At 48.1% G+C, this 21897-nt stretch overlaps 1 protein-coding gene across 1 annotated transcript in view; it reads right to left on the bottom strand.

Moving 5' to 3' along the window:
* HK1 (hexokinase 1) overlaps positions 1-21897 on the bottom strand; it is an 84579-nt gene that overhangs the window by 20334 nt on the left and 42348 nt on the right. The window contains exons 4-9 of the mRNA XM_030797603.1: positions 17498-17617; positions 13777-13872; positions 13073-13172; positions 12785-12968; positions 5286-5441; positions 2280-2513 (exon numbers count right to left, since the gene is read on the bottom strand). Coding sequence (XP_030653463.1) covers positions 2280-2513; positions 5286-5441; positions 12785-12968; positions 13073-13172; positions 13777-13872; positions 17498-17617 — 890 coding nt within the window. The remainder of the gene's footprint in view (positions 1-2279; positions 2514-5285; positions 5442-12784; positions 12969-13072; positions 13173-13776; positions 13873-17497; positions 17618-21897) is intronic.

Here is a 21897-nt window from a genome sequence, read left to right as displayed (position 1 = left end):
CCTCAGGTAACCTTGAACAGCTGGCCCTGAAGTAAATGAAGGTCTCAGTATCTGGGTGTCAGTGAGGTGGAGGGAACTAACAGCTCATTAAAATGCCCAGATTAGTAACTGGTGCTGAGGAGGGGTTCAATAAATAATCGCTCATTTTTTCACTTGGCTCTTTCCCTCGCCACATAAAAGTCTGGATGTTTCTTAGTGGCTAGAAGAGAGCTTTGGGACAGGAGTGAGACAGAACTTCTTCAGAATTTGTGGTCTGCTGTCTGTAGGGAAGGCTGGCAAAACAGTTCCCCCAAAATATTAACAGCAGTCAACTCCAAGGGGTGGGATTAAGGATGATTTCTATTTTCTTCATAACTTTTTGAACTAGCTAAAGTTTCTATACTGAGTAAATGTTACTTCTGAAACGAGAAACAATTAATCAAAGCTATTTTTTAAACTGTGATGAAAAGAGTTCTGGCTCATAGGGATGACTGCACAACAGTATGAATGTACTTAATACCACTGAACTGTACCCTAAATGGTTAAGGTGGGCTGGGCACAGTGGCTCATGTCTAAGCCAGCACTTTGGGAGGCCGAGGCAGGCAGATCACTTGAGGTCAGGAGTTCAAGACCAGCCTGGCCAGCATGGTGAAACCTCATCACTACTAAAAAAAAAAAAAGTACAAAAAATTAGCCCGGTGCAGTGGCATGCACCTGTAATCCCAGCTACTAGGGAGGCTGAGGCAGGAGAATTGCTTGAACCTGGGAGGCTAAGGTTGCAGTAAGCTGAGAGCACACCACTCCACTCCACTCCAGCCTGGGCAACAGGGCAAGAAAAAAAAGGTTAAGATGATATATTTCATGTTATATGTATTTTACTGTAATCTAAAAAAATTCTAATGTGATGCTGCAAATCCCTAGGCTTTCTTGTCCAAAAAATTAGCAAAGAAATTACAAAGAAAAAAGAAAGAAATGGCTAATAAAAGTTTCATTACCAAGAATTTTGCAAATACTTTAAAAATGTTTTAAAAATACAATTATGTCCTTGGCTCAAACCCTATCCCCTCAGCAACACAAAACTATTTCTCTCTCTTTTTTTTGAGACAGGAGTTCGCTCTGTCCCCCAGGCTGGAGTGTAGAGGCACAATCTCAGGTCACTGCAACCTCTGCACCCCCATGCTCAAGTGATCCTCCCACCTCAGCCTCCCAAGTAACTGGGATTATAGGCACACCACCACACCCAGCTAATAATTTGTATGATTTTTTTGTAGAGCTACATTGCCCAGGCTGGTCTCAAACTCCTGGGCTCAAGCAATCCACCTGCCTCGGCCTCCCAAAGTGCTGGGATTACAAGTGTGAGCTGCCATGCCAGGCCAGAACTATTTCAATTTAAGTCGACGTTCTTTGAGCCATCACCAGAACTGGGCGTGAAGGTGCAGTACTGACATGGGTGCTTCACATGCACATTATATTTATATGTACAGTGGGAAACAATTCTGAGATCCTATGCAAACAAATCATGTCACAGGCTATCATTAAAACTTATTAAATAATGACTTAGAATTTACCTTTAGCCTTTTAAAAAAAGTACAAGCCACGTTCTCACAGGACAACGTGGCTTCGAAAACTAAGGTGAGATGGCATGAGGACTGGCTGGGGCCACTGACAGACCAGAAGGCTGCATGGGGAACAAAGTACCTCCTTGCCAATAGGGTCAACTTACAGCTCCTGCAGCTCCAGCTCTCAGAGGCCAAGCACAGACAAGCTGCCCATTTAAAAAAGTAAAGTCTGAGGGTTTGAGGGGTTTTAACAGGAGCTTCTGAAACAAGAATGTGGGTACCACACCTATGACCCAAGGTCCTCCTGATGAAATGTGGATGAGAGACGGACACATTCCACTCAGCGGGGCCAACAGCTACAGAAATCTCCATCTCGACTTTTGACAGGGCGAGGTAACGACGGAGTGCAGAAGCAACACCAGCAAGAATCGACTAAGGGCGATACTTCCCAAGTGGGCAACGCTGACCTTATGCCCAGAACTAAGCATGTTATTTATCTATTTATTTATTTTCAATTTTTCGTAGAGATGAGGTCTTACTACGTTGTCCAGGCTGTTCTCAAACTCCTTCCTCCTGCCTCGGCCTCTCAAGGTGCTAAGATTACAGGCATGAGCCACAGCCCCCGACCACCATTGTCCTGTCTGCTGAAAAACGTTTACCGGGTACAAAAGTCTGATCTCTGGAGAAGGTCCCTACCCACAATGGGTACAGAGTGCCAATGATAGCAAAGGGCAGACTCACTGTGGGTGCGTCTTGTAAAGAGATCCGTCGACACCAACTGTGGTCCGCAGCCTCGGTGTGCCCTTGTTATCACGCAGGCGGTTCAAGATGGCGCCCAGCGTGGCAGCCACCAGGTTGGCTGAGCGAAATGAGACAATGGTGCAAACGTGCTGGACCGAGACACAGTCATCATCGGACGGCTCCACTCCCAGGCGGGTCAGGATTTCTTTGGCATTGTGGAGGCCTTCCTTATTCCTGTGAAGTTAGAAGCCAATACTGGTGCACTGAGGACCACATGAGGCAGTGCAAAGCACTGAGGCTCGAAGGTGCTGAAAAGGGACAGCCCCACTTACCATGTGTGCATGGTATGGGATGAAGACTGTCAAATGCCTGAGAAGAGCGTGGGAAGGGTTCTCCTCCATAAGAAATGCCAGGTAGTAATAGGAAAAACTGTACCAGGGTGCACTATGCCAAGCCAGGACCATGAAGAGAAGTGGAGAGGCAAGACTATGTGGCCTCTGAACAGGTGGAGAAATGGCTGCCACCACCCAGGGCTCATGAGGCTCAGGAGAACCTCCCACTCGTGGGGTCTGTGAGTTGCCCCTGGATGCTTACACATCCTTCCTTGATGTCTCTCAGTCAAATTGTAATTTTCTGTACACGTGTTTCGTGTATCTTTTGTTGGATTCATTCTGAAGTACTTTATAGTTTTGTTATTACTGTAAATGGTGTCTTTAAAATATATATGTATACATACATGTATATATATACACACACACATACACGCAAACACATATACATACACTCTATCTTTGCGGCTTTCCTGTAAATCTAAAATTATTCTTAAAAATGTGTTTTAAAATATGTACATATTTTTATTATTGCTGATAGAAATACAGTTGACTTCTGTATCTTATCTCCCAACATCTTTTTTTGACAGATTTTTTTAATATTTAAAAATAAAACCAACCTCCCTCCAAATAACCCCCAAACAAACAAAAAACCAGATTAAATAAAATGTACAGTGCATATACCCAGCAAACATCTGTATGTGCAATTAAATACTGTGCCTGTTACTGCAGCACAAACCTCAAACAAACAATATACAAGTGTTCTGGGAGGGTCGGGGGAGTCCCAAGTTTTAACTCTGTGGGGTCTAGGAAGACAAGATAGGGAAGTGAGAGAATGGGGAAATCAATTTTATCTTAATTCTGTCCGTATAAATATATTCGTAAAGACCAAAAAAGGAAAGGAAGCTTGGGATGTTAAGGTAATAGGAGAATAGGAGAGTGTGGGACTTTCCCAACTCTACCTGACCAAAAAATATGACAGAAATTAATTTTATGATGGGAGAAGAGATTTAAAAAATGATAAAAGAGGATGGGGGCCGGGCACAGTGGCTCACGCCTGTAATCCCAGCACTTTGGGAGGCCAAGGCAGGCGGATCACCTGAGGTCAGGAGTTTGAGACCAGCCTGGCCAACAAGGTGAAACCCCGTCCAGACATCTTTTTAACCTCTCCTGTCATTCTATTCATTTGTCTGTAGATATTTTGGGGGTATTCCATATAGACTTTTACCATTTGCAAATAATGACAGTTTCACTTCTTTTTTGATTCTCATACCTTTAATTTCTCTCTCATCTTTTCTTTAAAAAAACAAAAACAAAAACAAAAACGAAAACCCACTGGCTAAGACTCCAGTACGATGCCAAATAGAAACTGGTGATACTGTCTTGCTCCTGATTTTAGAGAATGCCTCTAACATCTGCTCTTGTAGGATGTTTTTTATAGCTTTTTTGTTTTTTTTTGAGATAGCCTTTATTATAATATATATGCTTTCTTGGGCTAGCTGGGTTTGTGTTTCTTGGTAACCAAAGAGTCAATACCAGAAACAGGCCAAGAGGAAGGCATGCATTTCCTGACTTGGCCGTGACTTTCAAGACAATCCACGGGTCTCCTGCTCCCCTTCCTTCCCAGCCACTGACCAGGAGACTCATGAAAAGGGATGGCTAGAAACTCAGGAGAGTGATCATAGAACAAACTCCAGCACATGGATTTGGCAGAAGAGTTGTTGCAGATAAACCCCTTTCCTCTTCCAGCAGCTGCCTTCTCTAACCTCAAAGAGAGCTGATGCAAATCTTCATAAGGAGACAGAGAATTCCGGGTTTCTTGTGTGATGCCAAGGGGCTGCAGTTAGTTGCTGGCTGGCTCTGTCCTTTCTTCTAACTGTCCTGTCTCATCTGTTAACCGGTGTTTCTCAAACTTGCACGCCAGGGCACATTTCTGGCTGTTAACAGGTTTCCCCTGAAAGAATGTGTGTGTGGCAGGGAAGGGGTGGTTTCAAGCACAAAAGAAGTCTGGGAAATGACAAGTCAAAGCGAACTGGGTTTTCTTTAATGTGTTGATGATACTATAAAGCTGTATTTTTATACTTTATACTTCTTACTCTTTTTTACTGTAAGTCTGTATTTATTTTACCATAATATTGTAAAATGGAAGATAAATGTGCCATATTCCCAATCCTATTGGTCAAGGAAGTCTTTTTTCAGGGAGCACCTAATTAACATTTGGGGGTTACTAAGATGCCCTTAGTGCCCTCAACACAGTCTGGAGGTCTCCAGACTGGAAGTGGAAGGTGGAATTCCAAAAACCCAGGCTCCGGGCTTCGCCAGCTCCTTGCTCCTTGCTCGAATCGTCTGCTTCCTGGACGCTAATCTTACCCTGAGTGTGTGTGGAGGGTGGGGGTGACGGGCTGATGGGGGTGGGAGAGGAGGTTGCTCTCGTAGCTAGGCAGGAAAATCACCTGTGCACTTGAGGCTAACTATGTCATTCTTTAATGAACCGCCACAAGTGCCTGCAGGGAGTCCGGCCCAGGATGGGTCAGCTAAGAGTGAGAGGACAGGGACCCAGAAACCCATGACACTCTTGAAGGAAAAGCCACCAGACTTGGACTCAAGAAGTAACAAGGGACCAATTGCTCTTCTCTGCCCCAACACCCCAGGAAAGCCTTGAGGGGATGGTACCTACTTTTCGATGGCTGACACATCACTGGTGTTAAACTTCCCTCTGGTGAGCAGCTCCGGGGTGATCCGCCCTTCAAATAAGAGGCCCTCCTTGGCCATCTTGACTAGGATCAGTCGAACCAGCTCTCCCAAGTACATGCCACTGACCATCTTCTCAAACCTGCGGGAGAAAGGCACACCGGCACTTGTCAGCCTTCCTCTGCGCCCCACACACGAGGGCTGGGACAGACACAAAAGGGATGGGAAGCCCCGACTCACCCCTCACCAGCCCCCAGCCTCGCTGGCAGGCAAAACCATGCGCTTGTGTGACTGAACAGCAGAGGGAGAGGGATTGGAAGCCAAGCAGACTGTAGAGAGGGCAGGAGTCATCCAGACCCTATGCCTGTGACTAGGAGAACACCATGGGCAGGGGCAGGCAGGGAAGGCTGCCTGAAGGCAGGGCAAGCGTTCGGATTTAGACTGCAGATGTCAAGAAGGCCCCAGACATGAAATGTGCAAAATATGATAATCTCCTAAACTGTATGCTATACTTTTTATTTTTTATCTTTATGTATGTATGTATGTATTTACTTATTTATTTATTTTTTGAGAGAGGGTCTCACTCTGTCGCCCAGGCTAGAGTGCAGTCGCACAATCTCGACTCTCTGCAGCCTCAACCTCCTGGGCTCAAGCCATCCTCCCACCTCAGCCTCCTGAGTAGCTAGACCACCACACCCAGCTAATTCTTAAAATTTTTTGTAGAGGGGGAGTCTCCTTATGCTGCCTAGGCTGGTTTCGAACTCATGGGCCCAAGCGACCCTCCCAGACACAAGCTACAGCACCCGGCTTGTATGCTATACTTTTCAAAGAACTTTCACCTCTACTCCTATGGGAGACCCCAAGCCCTGTGGATAGGAGGTGGCCAGGAAGTATTCTCCCCATTTCCCAGCTCACAAAGGGTAAACAGCTTCTCCGAGGGAAAGGCAGCCACTCCCCCTGGGGCCGCTGTCAGGACATTTGTTAGGCACCTCCCTGGCATGATTTTCTCCTTCTCCGGCCAAAAGGATCAAGAATTTGCTTTGAGGAACTCACTCCTCCCCCATTGATGTTACCCTAAACTCCAGGGCTGGGCTCTGCCTGCTGACAGCCAATCAGCTCACCCCACTGCTCCAGCCCCGGTCAAGCACTGACCAATCACAGGATGAGCCCAATGCTGCAGGGGAGAGGCAGCCAGGTGTAGAGATAGAAGCCAACACGCATTGCCGAAGGCCTAGCCGGGAGCTGGCAAGAACCAGGGCTCCATGCCATATGTGAGCCAGATTCAGCCCCCGCATCCTGGCTGACGAGGGGCCAGGAGGAACCCCTGAGCAGAGCAGATTGAAGAGGTGGGCGCACATCAGAGCAGCCCGCCGCTCCTCTGCGGGAGCCCAGCTGGCACACCCACAGCTGGCTGTGACACAGCAAAACAATCTGTTCCAACCAGAGCCACCCAGAAGCCAAGGATGCTGCTGATACCTGAGCACCCAGCCCTCAATCATCAGCACAGGGCACAGAGCCTCCTTAAAAACACAGTCCTCATTGTTCCTGCTCCTGACAGAACCAGACAGGACCGCCTGGCTGCAGCCAGGCAGAGGATCCCTGGCAGGACAGTGCCCTTCTGAGTCTGGTGCCACCCCAGGCTCCTGTGGGAACAGCCTCTGTGTAGCCCTGAACAGGAATCTCAGCGCTGGTGGAGCCCTGGCAGAGCCACTACTGAGCTACTCACCTTGGCCTCCCTACCTGTGCAATGAGATACTGACTGCTTTCCTATAAGGTTATATGGAGGATATGGGTTAATACAGGTCAGATAGTGCTACAATATCTGGCTAATAATGAGTGCCTGTGGCCCTTCCTATGTGTCTGACACTTTTCCCAGCACTTTACCTGTATTAACTTATTTCATCCTCATTACAACCCTAGGATGGAGACATTAACATTATCTCCATTTCACAGATGAGGAAACAGGGGCACAGAAAGGTTATATAACTTGCCCATGGACAGGGCTAACAAGCGGCAAATCCACATTTTGAATCCAGTTAGATCTAACACCAGAGGTTGTACTCCTAACCACTGTGCACTTCTGCCTGTCTCATGGGACAGTGGCACTCAATGTTAGCTGTCACTATCATGCTAGCAGCCAACTAGGACCACTCTTACCCCAGCCTCTCTGCCTGTTGTCCTCCCTAGGCAGCCTTCCCTGTTGGGCAGTGTGACAAGAGAAAGGGCATTCCCTGTAGGATGGGCTAACATCAGCCTCCTGGCACCCTCTGCCCGCTGCTTTTCACTCTGCCTTCTAAAGACACCCAGAACAATCTGCTCCCTTTTCTACATGGCCTATTACACACATGGATAGTGATACCCCTTTTCCAGATAGAGGCCCACGGCCAGGGTCTGTCCTTTCCCAGTCCCTAAAGGCCCTGTTAGAGCAGCAGAACAAGCAAATAGCACCTCTCATGAGCTTCTCTCTGTTCAAACCAAGGCTCATGGAGACCGGCTCCTGTTCCAACAGCGTGCTTCCCGTCTGCTCAAGTGAAATTCATGAAATCGAGCAAGTCCTGATCTGCCTCTCAGAGCATGCCACCTGTGATAACTGAACAGGTAATGCCCGGGCCCTTTTCCTTGTGATAACTGAACAGGTAATGCCCAGGGGTCTCGGCAGTCGGACACCTATGACCACAGACAGGCAGTGAGAGGCAGTGTGGCAGCGTTCCAACCACTCTGCCTGCTGGTGGGCCCAGGAAGGGCTGAGATGGGGGAGGGGAGCATCATCAACCACGAGAAGTCATGGGCAAGGACCTGCACACCAATGAGGAGCCCTTAGCACCCTGGGTCTGCTTCAGCTAGAAGCCCAAGAAAGAAAAGAGACAGAGGCCCATGGCCAAGCAAACCAGGACCAGAGCTGCCGAGAGATTCCATGGAGCAGCAGAACCACAAAAAGAAAAGGCATCTGGGTGCTGACTTGAAGGCACACAGTTACTCAACCACCATCCAGGCCAAAGAGCTCTCCTGAACACCAACCACCAGCATTTGCTCTTGCAGTCACTGCTGTTGCTGTGTTGTTGTGTGGGGTGGGGGCTCTGCATTTTGAAGAATGTGATAAGCAATCACGGGGAAAAAGGATCCAAGATCCCAGAGATTCCAGACACAACACAGAGCAAGAGCAGAAGAGCAAGAAGCCCAAGCAGGCCAGGTGCAGTAGCTCACACCTGTAATGCCAGCACTTTGGGAGGTTGAGGCAGGAGGATCACCTGAGCCCAGGAGTTCGAGACCAGCTGGGCAACATAGGGAGACCCAGTCTCTACAAAAAAATTTTAAAATTAGCCAGGCATGGTACTGCTGCCTGTGGTCCCAGGTACTCAGGAGGCTGAGGCAGGAGGATCACCTAAGCCTGGGAGTTAAAGGCTACAGTGAGCCGAGATCACATCACTGCACTCCAGCCTGGGCAACAGAGTGATACCCTGCCTCAAAAAAAAAAGAAAAAAAAAGAAACCTCAAGGAAACAAAAGGGAAGGAGAATTAAAAATGAAATAAAAGGTGGGGCTAACTCCACAGTATAAGACAAACATGTGGCAAGAATATCAAAGGCCTGGAATATAAGGGCGAGAGGAAGGAAGCCAAAAGACTGATCCCTTTTAGAAACAGACCTTCTGGCTCTGGGGCAAGGTGGGGCCTGAATACTCAAAGCAGGTTCCTCTGCTGCCTCCCAAATGCAGTAACTACCAATGAAGGCAGGAGCCACATAGCTATTATGACAATGTCCTCCCTGTCCACTGTATACAGTAGGTACTCAGTTAAATGCTAACTCCAATCAAAGCAAATGGAATAAGTAGCTGTTGGTAGTCTAGAGCCCACTTGGGCACTGAGAGCATTTGCACAAATCTAACACACTGAGGTTTTAAAACCTGGTTAATGGCTGGGCGCGGTGGCTCACGTCTGTAATCCCAGAACTTTGGGAGGCCAAGGTGGGTGGATCACCTGAGGTCAGGAGTTCCAGACCAGCCTGGCTAACATGGTGAAACCCCGTCTCTAATAAAAATACAAAATTATCTAGGCGTGGTGGCACACGCCTGTAATCCCACCTACTCGGTAGGCTGAGACAGGAGAATCACTTAGAACCTGGGAGGCAAAGGTTGCAGTAAGCTGAGATTGCACCATTGCACTCCAGCCTGGGTGACAGAGCAAGACTGTCTCAAAAAACAAAACAACAACAACAACAACAAAAAAACCCTGGTTAAAAATTGGAATCGCCCAGGGAGCTTTTACAATACAGAGGACTGGGCAACCCAGGCCAACTGAATCATTAGTGACAGGATGCCTGGACATCAGTATTTTTTTTTAAAAGACCCCTATGTAACTCTAATGTGTACTCAGAGATGAAAAATCACTTCCCTAGATCCTCCTGATTACCAATGAGAAAAGATTCTGGAAGCTCACTCTGAAAACCTCAAACCTTCAAACAGGGCAAAAATCCCCAAACCTACACCAGACCACACCTCAACAATGAGTCTTGGGTCACCTCTGTCCTATTCTAGGGCCATAATTTTCCCATCAGTCAAATGGAGCAAACATCTTTCCCTGCCACAGAGAGGATAAAATGGCTTTCAAGAACTAGGCATTCCATGGAAAAAAGACATACGGAAGATCCAAAGATTCAGAAAGAAGCCTGTGGGCACAGCAAAAATTTGCTCAGGCAAAAAAACTCTTTAGCCTACAGCCTATTTCCAGGAATATGTGATGCAACTTGGGAATTTGTCATTTCCTTGGAATTGTTCTCAATGAGACCTGGCCTACAGTATGCAGTAAACTAGTGATATGGTTTGGCTGTGTCCCCACCCAAATCTCATCTTGAATTCCCATGTTGTAGTGGGAGGGACCCAGTGGGAGATAACTGAACATGGAAGCAAGTCTTTCCCACGCTATTCTCGTGATAGTGAATAAGTCTCACGAGATCTGATGGTTTTATAAAGAGGAGTTCCCCTGCACAAGTTCTCTTTGCCTGCTGCCATCCATGTAAGACATGACTTGCGCCATGATTGTGAGGCTTCCCCAGCTACATGGAACTGTAAGTTTATTAAACCTCTTTCTTTTGTAAATTGCCCAGTTATGGGTATGTCTTTATAGGCAGTGTGAAAACAGACTAATACAACTGAGAAACATATTTGAGAAAAGAGATTTTGCCCCAACCTTTCACTTTCTCATCTGTATCCCCATTTAGCCACCCACTCATCTCTCATCCGTCATCAGCCACCCATCCATCCATCCATCTCAAAAATATTTATTGCAAGCCAACTGTAAACACAGTTTATAGTTTAGCCTTGGGATACAGTTCATCTTTTTGGAAAAATTCAGACAAACATCAATGGACAGCAGAGAGATCCAAGTTTACACCCAAGCCATGCAGGGTTCCCAAACTGAGACCAAGGATAAGGGCCTGGGCATTACCTGTTGAGTTACCACAAGTGGCATGCCCCACCTGCACTTCTAAGAAAAGAGACTTCTCATTAAGTGACTGATAGTAAGTATAGGTGTATAACCTCTTATCTGAAACCCTTTGGGGTCACATGTGCTTGGGAATGTGGAGATTTGAGAACTTTAGAGATGCAACAGGGTAAACATGCCATGTGTCACAGAATACCCCCAGAGGTGCCTGAGGCAGCACTGCCATCAAGCACATTCAGGGCTATTCAGTGAAACACACAAATAGGCGAAGTAATAAGTTCATGCCAATGGGGTCAATGGATTGGGCGGGGTGGTGGGGGGGTGTGGTAAAAAAACCTTTGACTGTCAGAACTTTGGAACTGGGGTCCCTTGTCACCAAGCTGGTACCACAGTCTCAGCCTGCAATGGTGACGCTCAACTCTGGGTGTAAGAACTTGGGAATTCCCTCACTGAGAAACCTAGTTTATTCACTGCTGCCACCTCCAGTGGTGGGGAGCTCGCCACTGATGAAAATCCATTAATTCAGGTGGAAAGGCCAACTGTCCAGCCTGCAGTATTGAGATCTTTTGGGTGATGCATTTCAATATGGCTAGTAAACTCCTGTTTCCCTCTAGCATCAGGATAAGGGCTATTAGGTCTACAGAGTCAGTGAACATCTCCCTATAGGTTGACAGTATCCAGCTCTAGGATAAGGCTGCTGGAAGGCTGGGTAGATCAGAGAGAGCTAGCAGCATACCAGCATCACAGAGAAATGTGAGCAGGCACTTCAGGAAATAAGTGGCTCAGAGAAAGCAATGCCTACTCTAACCTGAATAATATCACTCTTACTTCTGTAGCCAGGAGCTTTCCACAGCCAAAAACAACCTGCCTGTAAGTCTGATGTTCTTTATCAACTCTGATGTGTCTATTCATGCTTGACATTGAAAAAGGTTGCTTCTCCATTCTCCCTAACGTCTATATGACTTATACTCTTCTTACCCTGACTCCTCTGCACAACAGATATTTGCATGTCTGCCCTACCTCCCCATCTAGATTGTCAGTCTTGGGAGGGAAGGTGCTGTTTTGGATCCTCAGAGCCTAGCACAGAGCTCAGCACATAGTAAGTGCTCAATAAATATGTGATGAATGAATGGACACTCATCTCCCTTAGATGCCGCACATGCCATGAGGCCTCTCTTACCACGAACAGCAACACTCGTGACTACAGCATAGAGATATTTTTTAAACCTTACATTTACACTAACTTTTCTGTGTTTTGTTGGGGGAGCATTTTTGAACCATTCATGTTTATTAATTTTTGTGAGGCAGGGGATAATTTGAGGAATTTTTTTTTTCAGGGGCTACTGAGCTCCTAGGCTCCCATTCACCTCTTGATCTCCTCCCCCGACCACCAGTACCTGCTCAACTCTGGCCCCATTCCCCATCAGATGGGTTCATTGTGAGCCCCACACCAAGATGCATCAATGCTTCTGTGTTTTCATTTTCATGATGTTTTACAAGGACACAATCATAGTGTAATTAAACAAAGAGAAGATTATTTTAAAGGTGCTTTTCAGCTACAGACTCTACAGCTGTGCATCTCACCAAACAAGGAGCAACAAATAATGCAAATTTGATGGGCTTTAGGCTGTGCTAGGTGGCTCACGCCTGTAACCCCAGCACTTTGGGAGGCTGAGGCAGGTGGATCACTTGAAGTCAGGAGTTTGAGACCAGCCTGGCCAACATGGTGAAACTCTGTCTCTACTAAAAATACAAAAATTAGCTGGGCGTGATGATGCATGCTTGTAATCCCAGCTACTTGGAGGCTAAGGCAGGAGAATCGCTTGAACCCAGGAGGTGGAGGTTGCAGTGAGCTGAGATTGAGCCACTGCACTCCAGCCTGGGTGACAGAGCAAGACTCTGCCTCAAAAAAAAAAAAAAAAAAAGTGACAGGCTTTTCTGTTTGTGATCACTTGCCTTTATGCCCTTTTCATCTCCCATCCCAAATTTTTCATTAAATGTCCCCTAAGTCACATATGTGGTTAGAAGCAAAAGTCAAAGACTCACAGCTGTTTTCCAGGGTTGAGGGATCCCCGGTCTATCTCCCTGTCAAACTCCGTCCTGATGTCTTCTAATGATCCATCGTCTCCAAAGGCTCCCCATTCAGTGTTGATACACATCCTCCCCTCGTCTCCTTCCACCAGATCAATGTGCCTCAGTTCCTCCATGTAGCAAGCATTGGTGCCAGTGCCTGGACAGGACAAGATCAGAAGCTATGACCACACAACAGGGAGGGTGCAGAGCCACCTGGAAAGATGGGACGAACAAATGAATGGGCAAAGGGGAATACGTTACCGATGATCAGGCCGACTTCACACTGCTGGTCGTCATAGCCACAGGTCATCATGGTGCCCACTGTGTCATTCACCACAGCTACGATGTTGGCATCATAGTCCTGGGGACAGATAACGGGGTGTCACTGTCCACTCACACATGGGAGCAGAGATCACACGCCTTAACAGCGCTTGGCAGAAGTGCTCCCGTTTTCAGAACCCCTGCTTTTGTGAGTGGTGCTGGTTTCATTACAGCTGGTACTCAAATTAACTAGATCAGAGCATGGTGATTAAATTATGAAAACCTCACAGTTCCCTTAATTACCTGGCTTAAGAGTCTTCGGGTAGTGGGGATTTTACTCATGGAGCTACATTCCTCTGCAAACCTCCGCAGGAGGTCCACGTCCCCCATAAGGCGGGCTCCTCTGCCCTTGTTCTAAGCACAGCAGGCTGCATCCATGACACCCACTCCCTGAATAGCCCAGCACTCCTGTCAGGAGGTGACCCCCTGCTCCAGGCCTGGGTCCTCTAGGCAGCACCTCTGAGAGTGGGCTTTGCACCATCCCCATCCCCACCATTCCACACTGTGAACCCTCAACTCTCCCCTGCCTGGGTCTTCAGGCTTTGGCACTACTGCCCCCCAGGAAGGGCACTGGTCTGTTTTAGAATGCAGCCCTGCTCCCCACACCCCTGCGTGGCTGAGGCAGAGGGCCCAGGAGAAATTACCCCTCGCTTTTTGATGGCTTTGTTAAGCAGCTTGACCACATCTGCTCCTTCCACTCCGCTCGCTTTAAATCGCTTTGTCCAGGTGATCAGGATGGCCTGCAAAGAAGAATGGATGGGGCTGGATGAGGGCTGGGAGGCCTGCAGCACCCCAAGGCCCTCGGCATTGCTCCAGGACAGGGATGAAGCAGAGGCCCATAGAGGCCAAGTGGCTCCTCCCAGATCACACTGGGCTTGGGGAGGGGCCCAGACTCATTTCCATCTCCCGATCATCCACACAACGGGCTTCTCTGGGGGTGAAGATAGGGTGGGGAGAAACCTGCTCACAATATCCAGCTCACTCCAGAAGAAAGCAAGTGGATGTGGGGACAGTAATGCCACATGGCTTGCCAATCTAACTCGATGCCAACTGCGCAGCCAGACCTATTTTAAAAGGGAGCAAGAGAAATCCCTGGCCCCCTTCCCCACTTCTCAACCAGACCCCAGCTTTCACAGCCCTGGGAAAAGAAAGCCAGAGCCAAATTGGAAAAAAAAAAAAATGCTAAGATAATTCATGGCTGCTGAGCTTTTAAGAGCCAGGTCCCAGACATTTAGGGAATGATGTGGACTACACATGATTTGTGCCTCTTCACCAGCTTTGGGACTTAACCTCCATTTCTAAGTGGTGACTCCCCTATTTACACAGTATGATCCTATTTCACTTTGCATATTAGCAGAGAAACATCAAGGATAGACATCCAATGGTAAACATTCTATAATTTTATCTTACTTTGATAGTTTTACATATTGCTTTTGTTTTCTTAAAAAAAAAACTAAAAAAATATGAGAACAGAAAAATAATTGTTATACTTGGCTGTTTTACTCTGAATGGGGCAAGTCACTATAAACGCAGCAGGGTTGGAATATTCACAGTCCAGGCCCCGCAGGCCTGCAGAGGTAGCTCAGGGATAGGATTCTGAGCAATGGGCCCCGCCCCAGCTCACGGTGGGAGCCACACAGACTGGAGTATGCACCAGGGAGGGCAGCCCTTGATGAGAACTGGTGGTTCTTTGCTCAGCAGCAACTAAGCTAAGTCAGGAACTGCAAAAGCCCTGGACACTGTCTGCCTCCTCTCAACCAGCCCTCTTCCTCCTCCAAAGCCTCAGAGAACCAGTTGTTGTGGGACAAAGGTGGGGCTGGCAATCTGGAGACCTGGTCCCATTTCATACTCTCTGTCCATTTCCTGCTGGGCAGTTCCCTTCATTCCTCTGAGGTTCACTGTGCTCCTCTAGAAACAGGGGGCTGATCTAGAAGTGGACAATCTTGAAGGTCTCAGCCAGCCCTAAGGAGTAACATGCACAGGCCTCTGGACGGGAAATTGAGGGTCTGTGCTCTACTGGCGCCACGGCAAGTACCCTGGCCCAGCCTAGGAAGCATTCTCCAGAGGGGGTGAAGGCTGGCAGGTGGGACGCCCCCCACCCCTGGCTCCTTCTGTGTTCACAATGCCCCCTCTTGGGCATCTGCTCCACCCTGCAGGCTCTCGTGCCCAGGAAGTCATTCCCTCCCACCTCCTGCAACATTTCTGTCCCTAGAAGGCTGCACCTTCATGGGGAACAGGCTACATCTGCTGTTATGGGACCTACTGTATGGTAACATTAAACCTCAGTACTGCAGGAATACAAAATAAATACACTCTGGCCATTCTCTCCCAGGGCCTAGCCCATGCCCAGCACAGGGATAGCACTCAGTTAATTACTGCAGGGAGCACATGTGAACGACGGTGAAACGCAGTCCACCAAAGTCTCTTCATCCCAGGCCCACCTTTCACAAGGGAAGGGGGAGTGACTGTCATGTCTCAGTTCTCAAAAGCCAAAGGAAACTTGTACTGACAACAGGCCTTGCCAAAGGGTTTGGAAAGACACAGGGGAGGCCAAACTGATCTGAACACCTTGGAGGGGCATTCTCAGATACCAGAACCAGAGCAAGAGTCTACATATGGCCACAGATTCCTGAAAGCGTAACAGGTCAGACAGAACATCTTGGAGGCATTTAGACATGTTGGAGGTGGGTGGAGCACTGGATGGGAGATGGGGCCTGGGACCCTGGCCCAAGGCCTGCCATTAATAAGCCCTGTGACCCTGGGGAGACCTCTGCGCTCATCTTGGCCTGCTGCGCTCTCAAGCCCCTTCTTGTTGATACCACAAATTTTACAGATGTAAGGGTTCCAGCCACAGGAAGCAGTGCCCAGGAAAGGGCGCTTACTCTAATGGCATAAAGGGACCCAGGGGTGCTCCCTGCAAGTGTGGAAGGTGCCCTGAACCCAAATGCTACTAACTTGCAGCAAAGTAGACCAGTTATGAGCACCGAATCTTCCTGGCTAGGTGACCTCGGACAGGTTCTTAGCCCCTCTGAGACTCAGTTTCCTCATCTGTAAAGTGGGAATCATAAGCACTTAACTCATAGAGATGCTTGAAGATTACGTGCACTACCTGTGAAGTATGTATTAAAACAGAGCCTGGCCGGGCGCGGTGGTTCACGCCTGTAATCCCAGCACTCTGAGGGGCCGAGGCAGGCGGCTCACCTAAGGTCAGGAGTTTGAGACCAGCCTGGCCAAGATGGTGAAACCCTGTATCTGCCAAAAATACAAAAATTAGCCGGACATGGTGGTGGGCACCTGTAATCCCAGCACTAGGGGGGCTAAGGCAGGAGAATTGCTTGAACCTGGGAGGTGGAGGTTGCAGTGAGCCGAGATCGTGCCATTGCACTCCAGCTTGGGCGACAGAGGAAGACTCTGTCTCAAAAAAACAAAAAAAGACAAGGTCTCACTCTGTCCCCCAGGCTGGGGTGCAGTGGCACAATCATGGCTCACAGCAGCCTCAATCTCCCAAGCTTCTCCCACATCACTGGGACTACAGGCACATGCTAACGCACACAGCTTTTTGTACAGATTGCCCAGGCTGGTCTTGAACTCCTGGGCTTAAGTGATCCTTCTGCTTCGGCCTCCCAAAGTGCTGGGATTACAGGCATGAACCACTGCACCCAACCCCAGAATTCGTATTATTAGAAGTTTATTCGTGGGTGGTTTGTGTTTGTGGCGTGTGTGGTTTCTCTCTCTCCAGGTAAAAAAAGAACAAGGCTGCATGTATTTATTTTGTATTCCTGCAGTGCTGAGGTTCAGTGTTATTGTATGGTAGGTCAGAGTCCATCCTTGCTGAATGAATGAATGAATGAAAAAACAAATAGATGACAAACAGGAAGGTGGGTACAACAAGTCACCTTGGAGGTCACCAAGGGCATCCCTGGGGCTGGAGCCACTGACCAGCTCCACTATGGAGAGGCAGCCCTGGCACCTGAGGGACAGGGCCCTGAGCATATTCGCAGTAACCAGGGCAGTTTCCAGATAAACATCACACCATGCAATTCTGGCAAAGAGCTTTCCCACCTCTCTCCACCACCATTAAACCTACTTTATTTTCCTTTGCTTGCTTAAGATTAATAAATGCTTCTGTCTACCTAGTGGCCAAAAATACCATGATTTGTCTCCAAAAATACATAAATAACTAAAGTAAGTGAAAAAGTAAACACTGTATCATGATACCACACTAACTTCTGCAAACGTTTCTTTAAAAATACCAGACACGCAAACCATTCTGCCAACAAAGGGGAAAAGCTGTGGAGAAAAGGGCTTGTTAGGTTTTCCAACCCGGGGCATCTGCAGAGCCCGATAATCCCAGAACATCCTTACCTCATCTATTTTGGATTGTTGGCAAGGAAAAGAAAACGTGAATCCCACAGGTAACTTCTTGTCCTTGATCTTCCTTTTCTCCATGAAATCTCCCAGGCACTCAGCAACATGATCAAAAAGCTGAAGGAAACATGAGAGCAGTCAGGGGGCCCCAAAGCAGGCTTAGCATTTCCTTTTTTTTTTTTTTTTTTTTTTTTTTTTGAGACGGAGTCTCGCTCTGTCGCCCAGACTGGAGTGCAGTGGCGCAATCTTGGCTCACTGCAAGCTCCGCCTCCCGGGTTCACGTCATTCTCCTGCCTCAGCCTCTCCGAGTAGCTGGGACTACAGGCGCCTGCCACCACGCCCGGCTAATTTTTTGTATTTTTTAGTAGAGACGGGGTTTCACCGTGGTCTCGATCTCCTGACCTCGTGATCCACCCGCCTCGGCCTCCCAAAGTGCTGGGATTACAAGCGTGAGCCACCGCGCCTGGCCAGCAGGCTTAGCATTTCATAGAAAAATATAAACCATTCCCTCCCACACACACAGAAAGGAATACATCTACCCAAACAAAGTGCTTGTACTCCTGGGACCTGGTGGGCCTGTCTGAAAAGCCATGCTGTGTGTGAATGCAGAGAAGAGTCACTTTTCAAAAGCTACCCTGTGGGCAAGTACAGCTCTTAGGAAGCAATTCAAAGCCTTCAAACAGAACTGGCCTCTCAGTGGTCACTAATATGCAACATCTGGGTAGTGAGAAAAATGGAAAAATAACAGAAAACCAGCTATGCCTTCATAACACACAGGTCACGGATCTCCACCAGCCACCGGGTGGAGTGGCCTTCCCGCCCCGCCCGACGCCACACTCTCTGAAAATTTCAGAAACTCTGAGGGCAATTCCACAGCCTCTAGCCCACTGGAGTGACTTAACAATTCAGACTATAATAATGTTACTTTTTACTGAAGTGTCTTATACCTACCCCAAAAAGTACACACATCCTAAATGCAGAGTTCACTGGATTCTCACAAGCTGCAGCTATCCATGTAACCAGCACCCAGATGGAGAAACACAAGATGGACAAACACCTGTAAGACGCCCCCTTCTGCCCCTGCAGTCACTAGCGCTACCACCCAGCCCAAGGGCAACTGCCAGCCACCCCGACGTCTATCACCCTCAATTATATCTGCCTGTTTGTCTGGTGTGTCTAAAGGGAAATGACAGCGTGTGTGCTCTTTGGCATCTGTGTTCTTTCACTCGACACTGTGTGGATGACAGTCATCCACGGAGTTGTCTTTACCAACTGTTCATTCTCATTGCCGCACAGTATTCCTTGGTATGAATATACCACAATTTATCTACCGCATTGTAACTTAAGCTTGCCTGTGCTATAACATGTTATCTATGACTTATTAGGTATATACATATCTTAGGAATCTGCTAGAAAGAGCCTGGAACACTGGTTCCCTAGCTTCTACATGAATACTGCCCATGAGGAGAGGCTCAACACCTCTAAGGTAATCTTCTTTTTGGATCTCTCTAATAATTCCCTTCATCTCTAAAATATAACCAGGGCCAGGCATGGTGGCTCACGTCTGTAATCCCAGCACTTTGGGAGGCCAAGGCAGGAGGATCACTTGAGCCCAGGAGTTTGACACCAGCCTGGGCAACATAGTGAGACCTCCTCTCTACAAAAAGCTTAAAAATTAGCCAGGCATGGTGGCACATGCTTATAGTCCTAGCTACTTGGGAGGCTGAGGTGAGACGATCCCCTGAGCCCAGGAGGTCCAGGCTACAGTGAGCCATGATCATACAACTGCACTCCAGCCTGGGCAGCAGAGTGAGACCCCGTCTCAAAATATAACCAGAATAGAAGATAACATTCTATGTGTGTTCTAACCAGAGGAGTGGTTAGTAGAACTAAGAACCTCCCTTCGTTATCTCTCTGCCTCTAGTAATCCAACCTGAGCATATATATATATACACTTTTGGCAGCCACGTCACAGTCTAGCTAACCCCTTGTCTCTTTCACATGACTCTCATGACACTAGACCTCCCTTACACACGGCAGTGACACAGCCATGGAGCTTTCTGGAACCCAGAAGAAGGCTGCCTTGGGAGAGCCAAACCATAGTCACATGAAGTGGCCCCAGCCCGAACTCCCAGACAAGGCCATCTGCCTGAAGGCTTTACTTACAGGGCCTTGTGAGGGGGCCAGAAGTCATTACTGCTCTTCCCATCTTTCCCCAGATCCCCCCCAAGCCAGCCCTAAAGTCGGACTTTGTTGCCAGAGTAAAAGAACACCTGGTCAATTTTAATGTAGGACCTTCTACCCCTGAGTCACTATTACTCAGGCTGCAGAGCAGCTGGCATCTTAGGCTGAGATGACACATGACCCTCCCCAGAGAAGCCGGCTAAGCTTCCTGCGACCTACATTGCAGACTGATATAAACTCATTACTAAGTTGGTCCTCGCGCCCCACGCCATCTGCACTCGGAGGCTCCAGACTCTCCTGCAGCCTCAGGAGAGAAGGCCGGGTGGAGGGAAGGCTGCCTCAGGAAGGGGCAGGGAGGCGCCTGGGAGAACTCAGCCTGCAGAAATGGATTCCCATGAATGGGACCTGTCACCAGTTCCCGGATCCAGGCCAAACACAACTCCCCAGAGTGCTCCATTGAGAAGGAAAGGCCGTTTCTGGAGTGCTGGTGATCCAGGGTGACAAGCCTGCCCAAAGAGGCAGGAAGCGACCCGCCCTAGGCTAAGCTATGTCTGCGATCAACTAGGAAAAGAAGTTACCTAACCGCTCTGAACTCAAAGCTTTAGTGCCTTTAAAGAAAAATTATTTTCTCTCCTTTCCTGACAACACACTCTTTATTTGAGAAATACGCAGACTATGGCCAGGCACAGTAGCTCACATCTATAATCCAGCACTTTGGGAGGCTAAAGTGGGAGGATCGCTTGAGTCCAGGAGTTTGAGATCTGCCTGGGCAACCTGGCAAGACCCCATTTTTAAAAAAAATTTTTTTTAATAATTTAAAATAAAAATAAAGACTCAGTCACTCTTATTAAAGATGGCAAACGATGGCTAATACAAAAACTTAAACATTTACTATTCAAAATTCCCACAACTAAGTAAGTTCCATTTGTGCTTCTGAATTTATTAAAGCTTAAAAGTGCTCTGGGCCAGGTGCGGTGGCTCACACCTGAACAGGCAGTTCGAGACCAGCCTAACCAACATGGAGAAACCCCATCTCTATGAAAAATACAAAATTATCCAGGTGTGGTGGTGCATGCCTGTAATTCCAGCTACTCGGGAGGCTGAGGCAGGAAAATCGCTTGAACCCGGGAGGCGGAGGTTGTGGTGAGCTGAGATCGCACCACTGCACTCCAGCCTGGGCAACAAGAGTAAAACTCCGTCTCAAAAAATTAAAAAAAAAAAAATGAATTTGCTATAATGGTATTACATTATCATTATCATCATCATCATCCTCCTCTTTTCGGGCTGCTTAAAAGGAGAGGAAGAAACAGAGACAGTAGGAAATAAAGTGATTCTAGGACTGAGAAGAGGGGACGATGGGGATAGAGGCTGGGAGAGACGAAGAGGGCAGTAGTAAGAAGGTGAGGGTACTCCCTTAATTAACAAACCTTGCTCCTAAAAGGTCAAGCCAAAACACACAGGGAATGTTTGTAAAACAAACAGGGAATGTTTGCAGCACAGGGTGAGTCTCAGTGTTGAATGCGCCAGGCTTAGGTAGCTCAACCCAAGGACCTTGGGAAACAGAGTGATAGGCCAATGTGTGTTCCAAACAGAAAGTGCAAGATGCCAAACCATGGGCTGCTGGCCACCTGCAAGGAGAAGCAACGCAGCAGCCAACTGGGCATGGTCAAGAGACCTACCAGCTGGCAGCCTTTGTGTAGGGGCCAGATGGATGGGCCAGTCTCTTCAGCCCAGTAATGGAGAAGTAGCAGGGGAGCCCTTGGGCAGGGCCATCCAGTAGTGATGCACCCAGCTTTGGTGGCCTACTATAAAGTGGCTCACCTGCTCTAGTGACAGTGTCACCTGTGACATTCACTGTGACATAATCTGAAGGGCTCTGAACCCAAACCCCAGGGAGCAGGTTAGCCAGGATTAGGCCTTGTCTCTTGGACAAAGAAAAGGCTTAGTGGCTTGCTCCAGGTCCCACCCACAAGAACTTAAGAGCACAGTAGAGTCAAGAGGAGAAGGCTCCTGGGTCTCATCTCAAAGTCCACCCCAGAACAAGAGTTCCCTGGAAATCTTAGTCATGAACCTTGCGGTGAGCACACCCTCCTTAAAGCAAACATTTGGCCAGCTCTGAGTACATATGCTGGACAGCAGCCACAACTCAGGAGACGAGCCAGACTGGAGGAGCCAGAATGTCTACAGGAGAGAGGAGGAGTGCACCCCTGCCC

The sequence above is a fragment of the Nomascus leucogenys genome, chromosome 18 (genome assembly GCF_006542625.1).
Source record: "Nomascus leucogenys isolate Asia chromosome 18, Asia_NLE_v1, whole genome shotgun sequence".
Classification (NCBI taxonomy): Eukaryota; Metazoa; Chordata; class Mammalia; order Primates; family Hylobatidae; genus Nomascus; species Nomascus leucogenys.
This window is presented reverse-complemented; position numbering and strand designations above follow the sequence as displayed.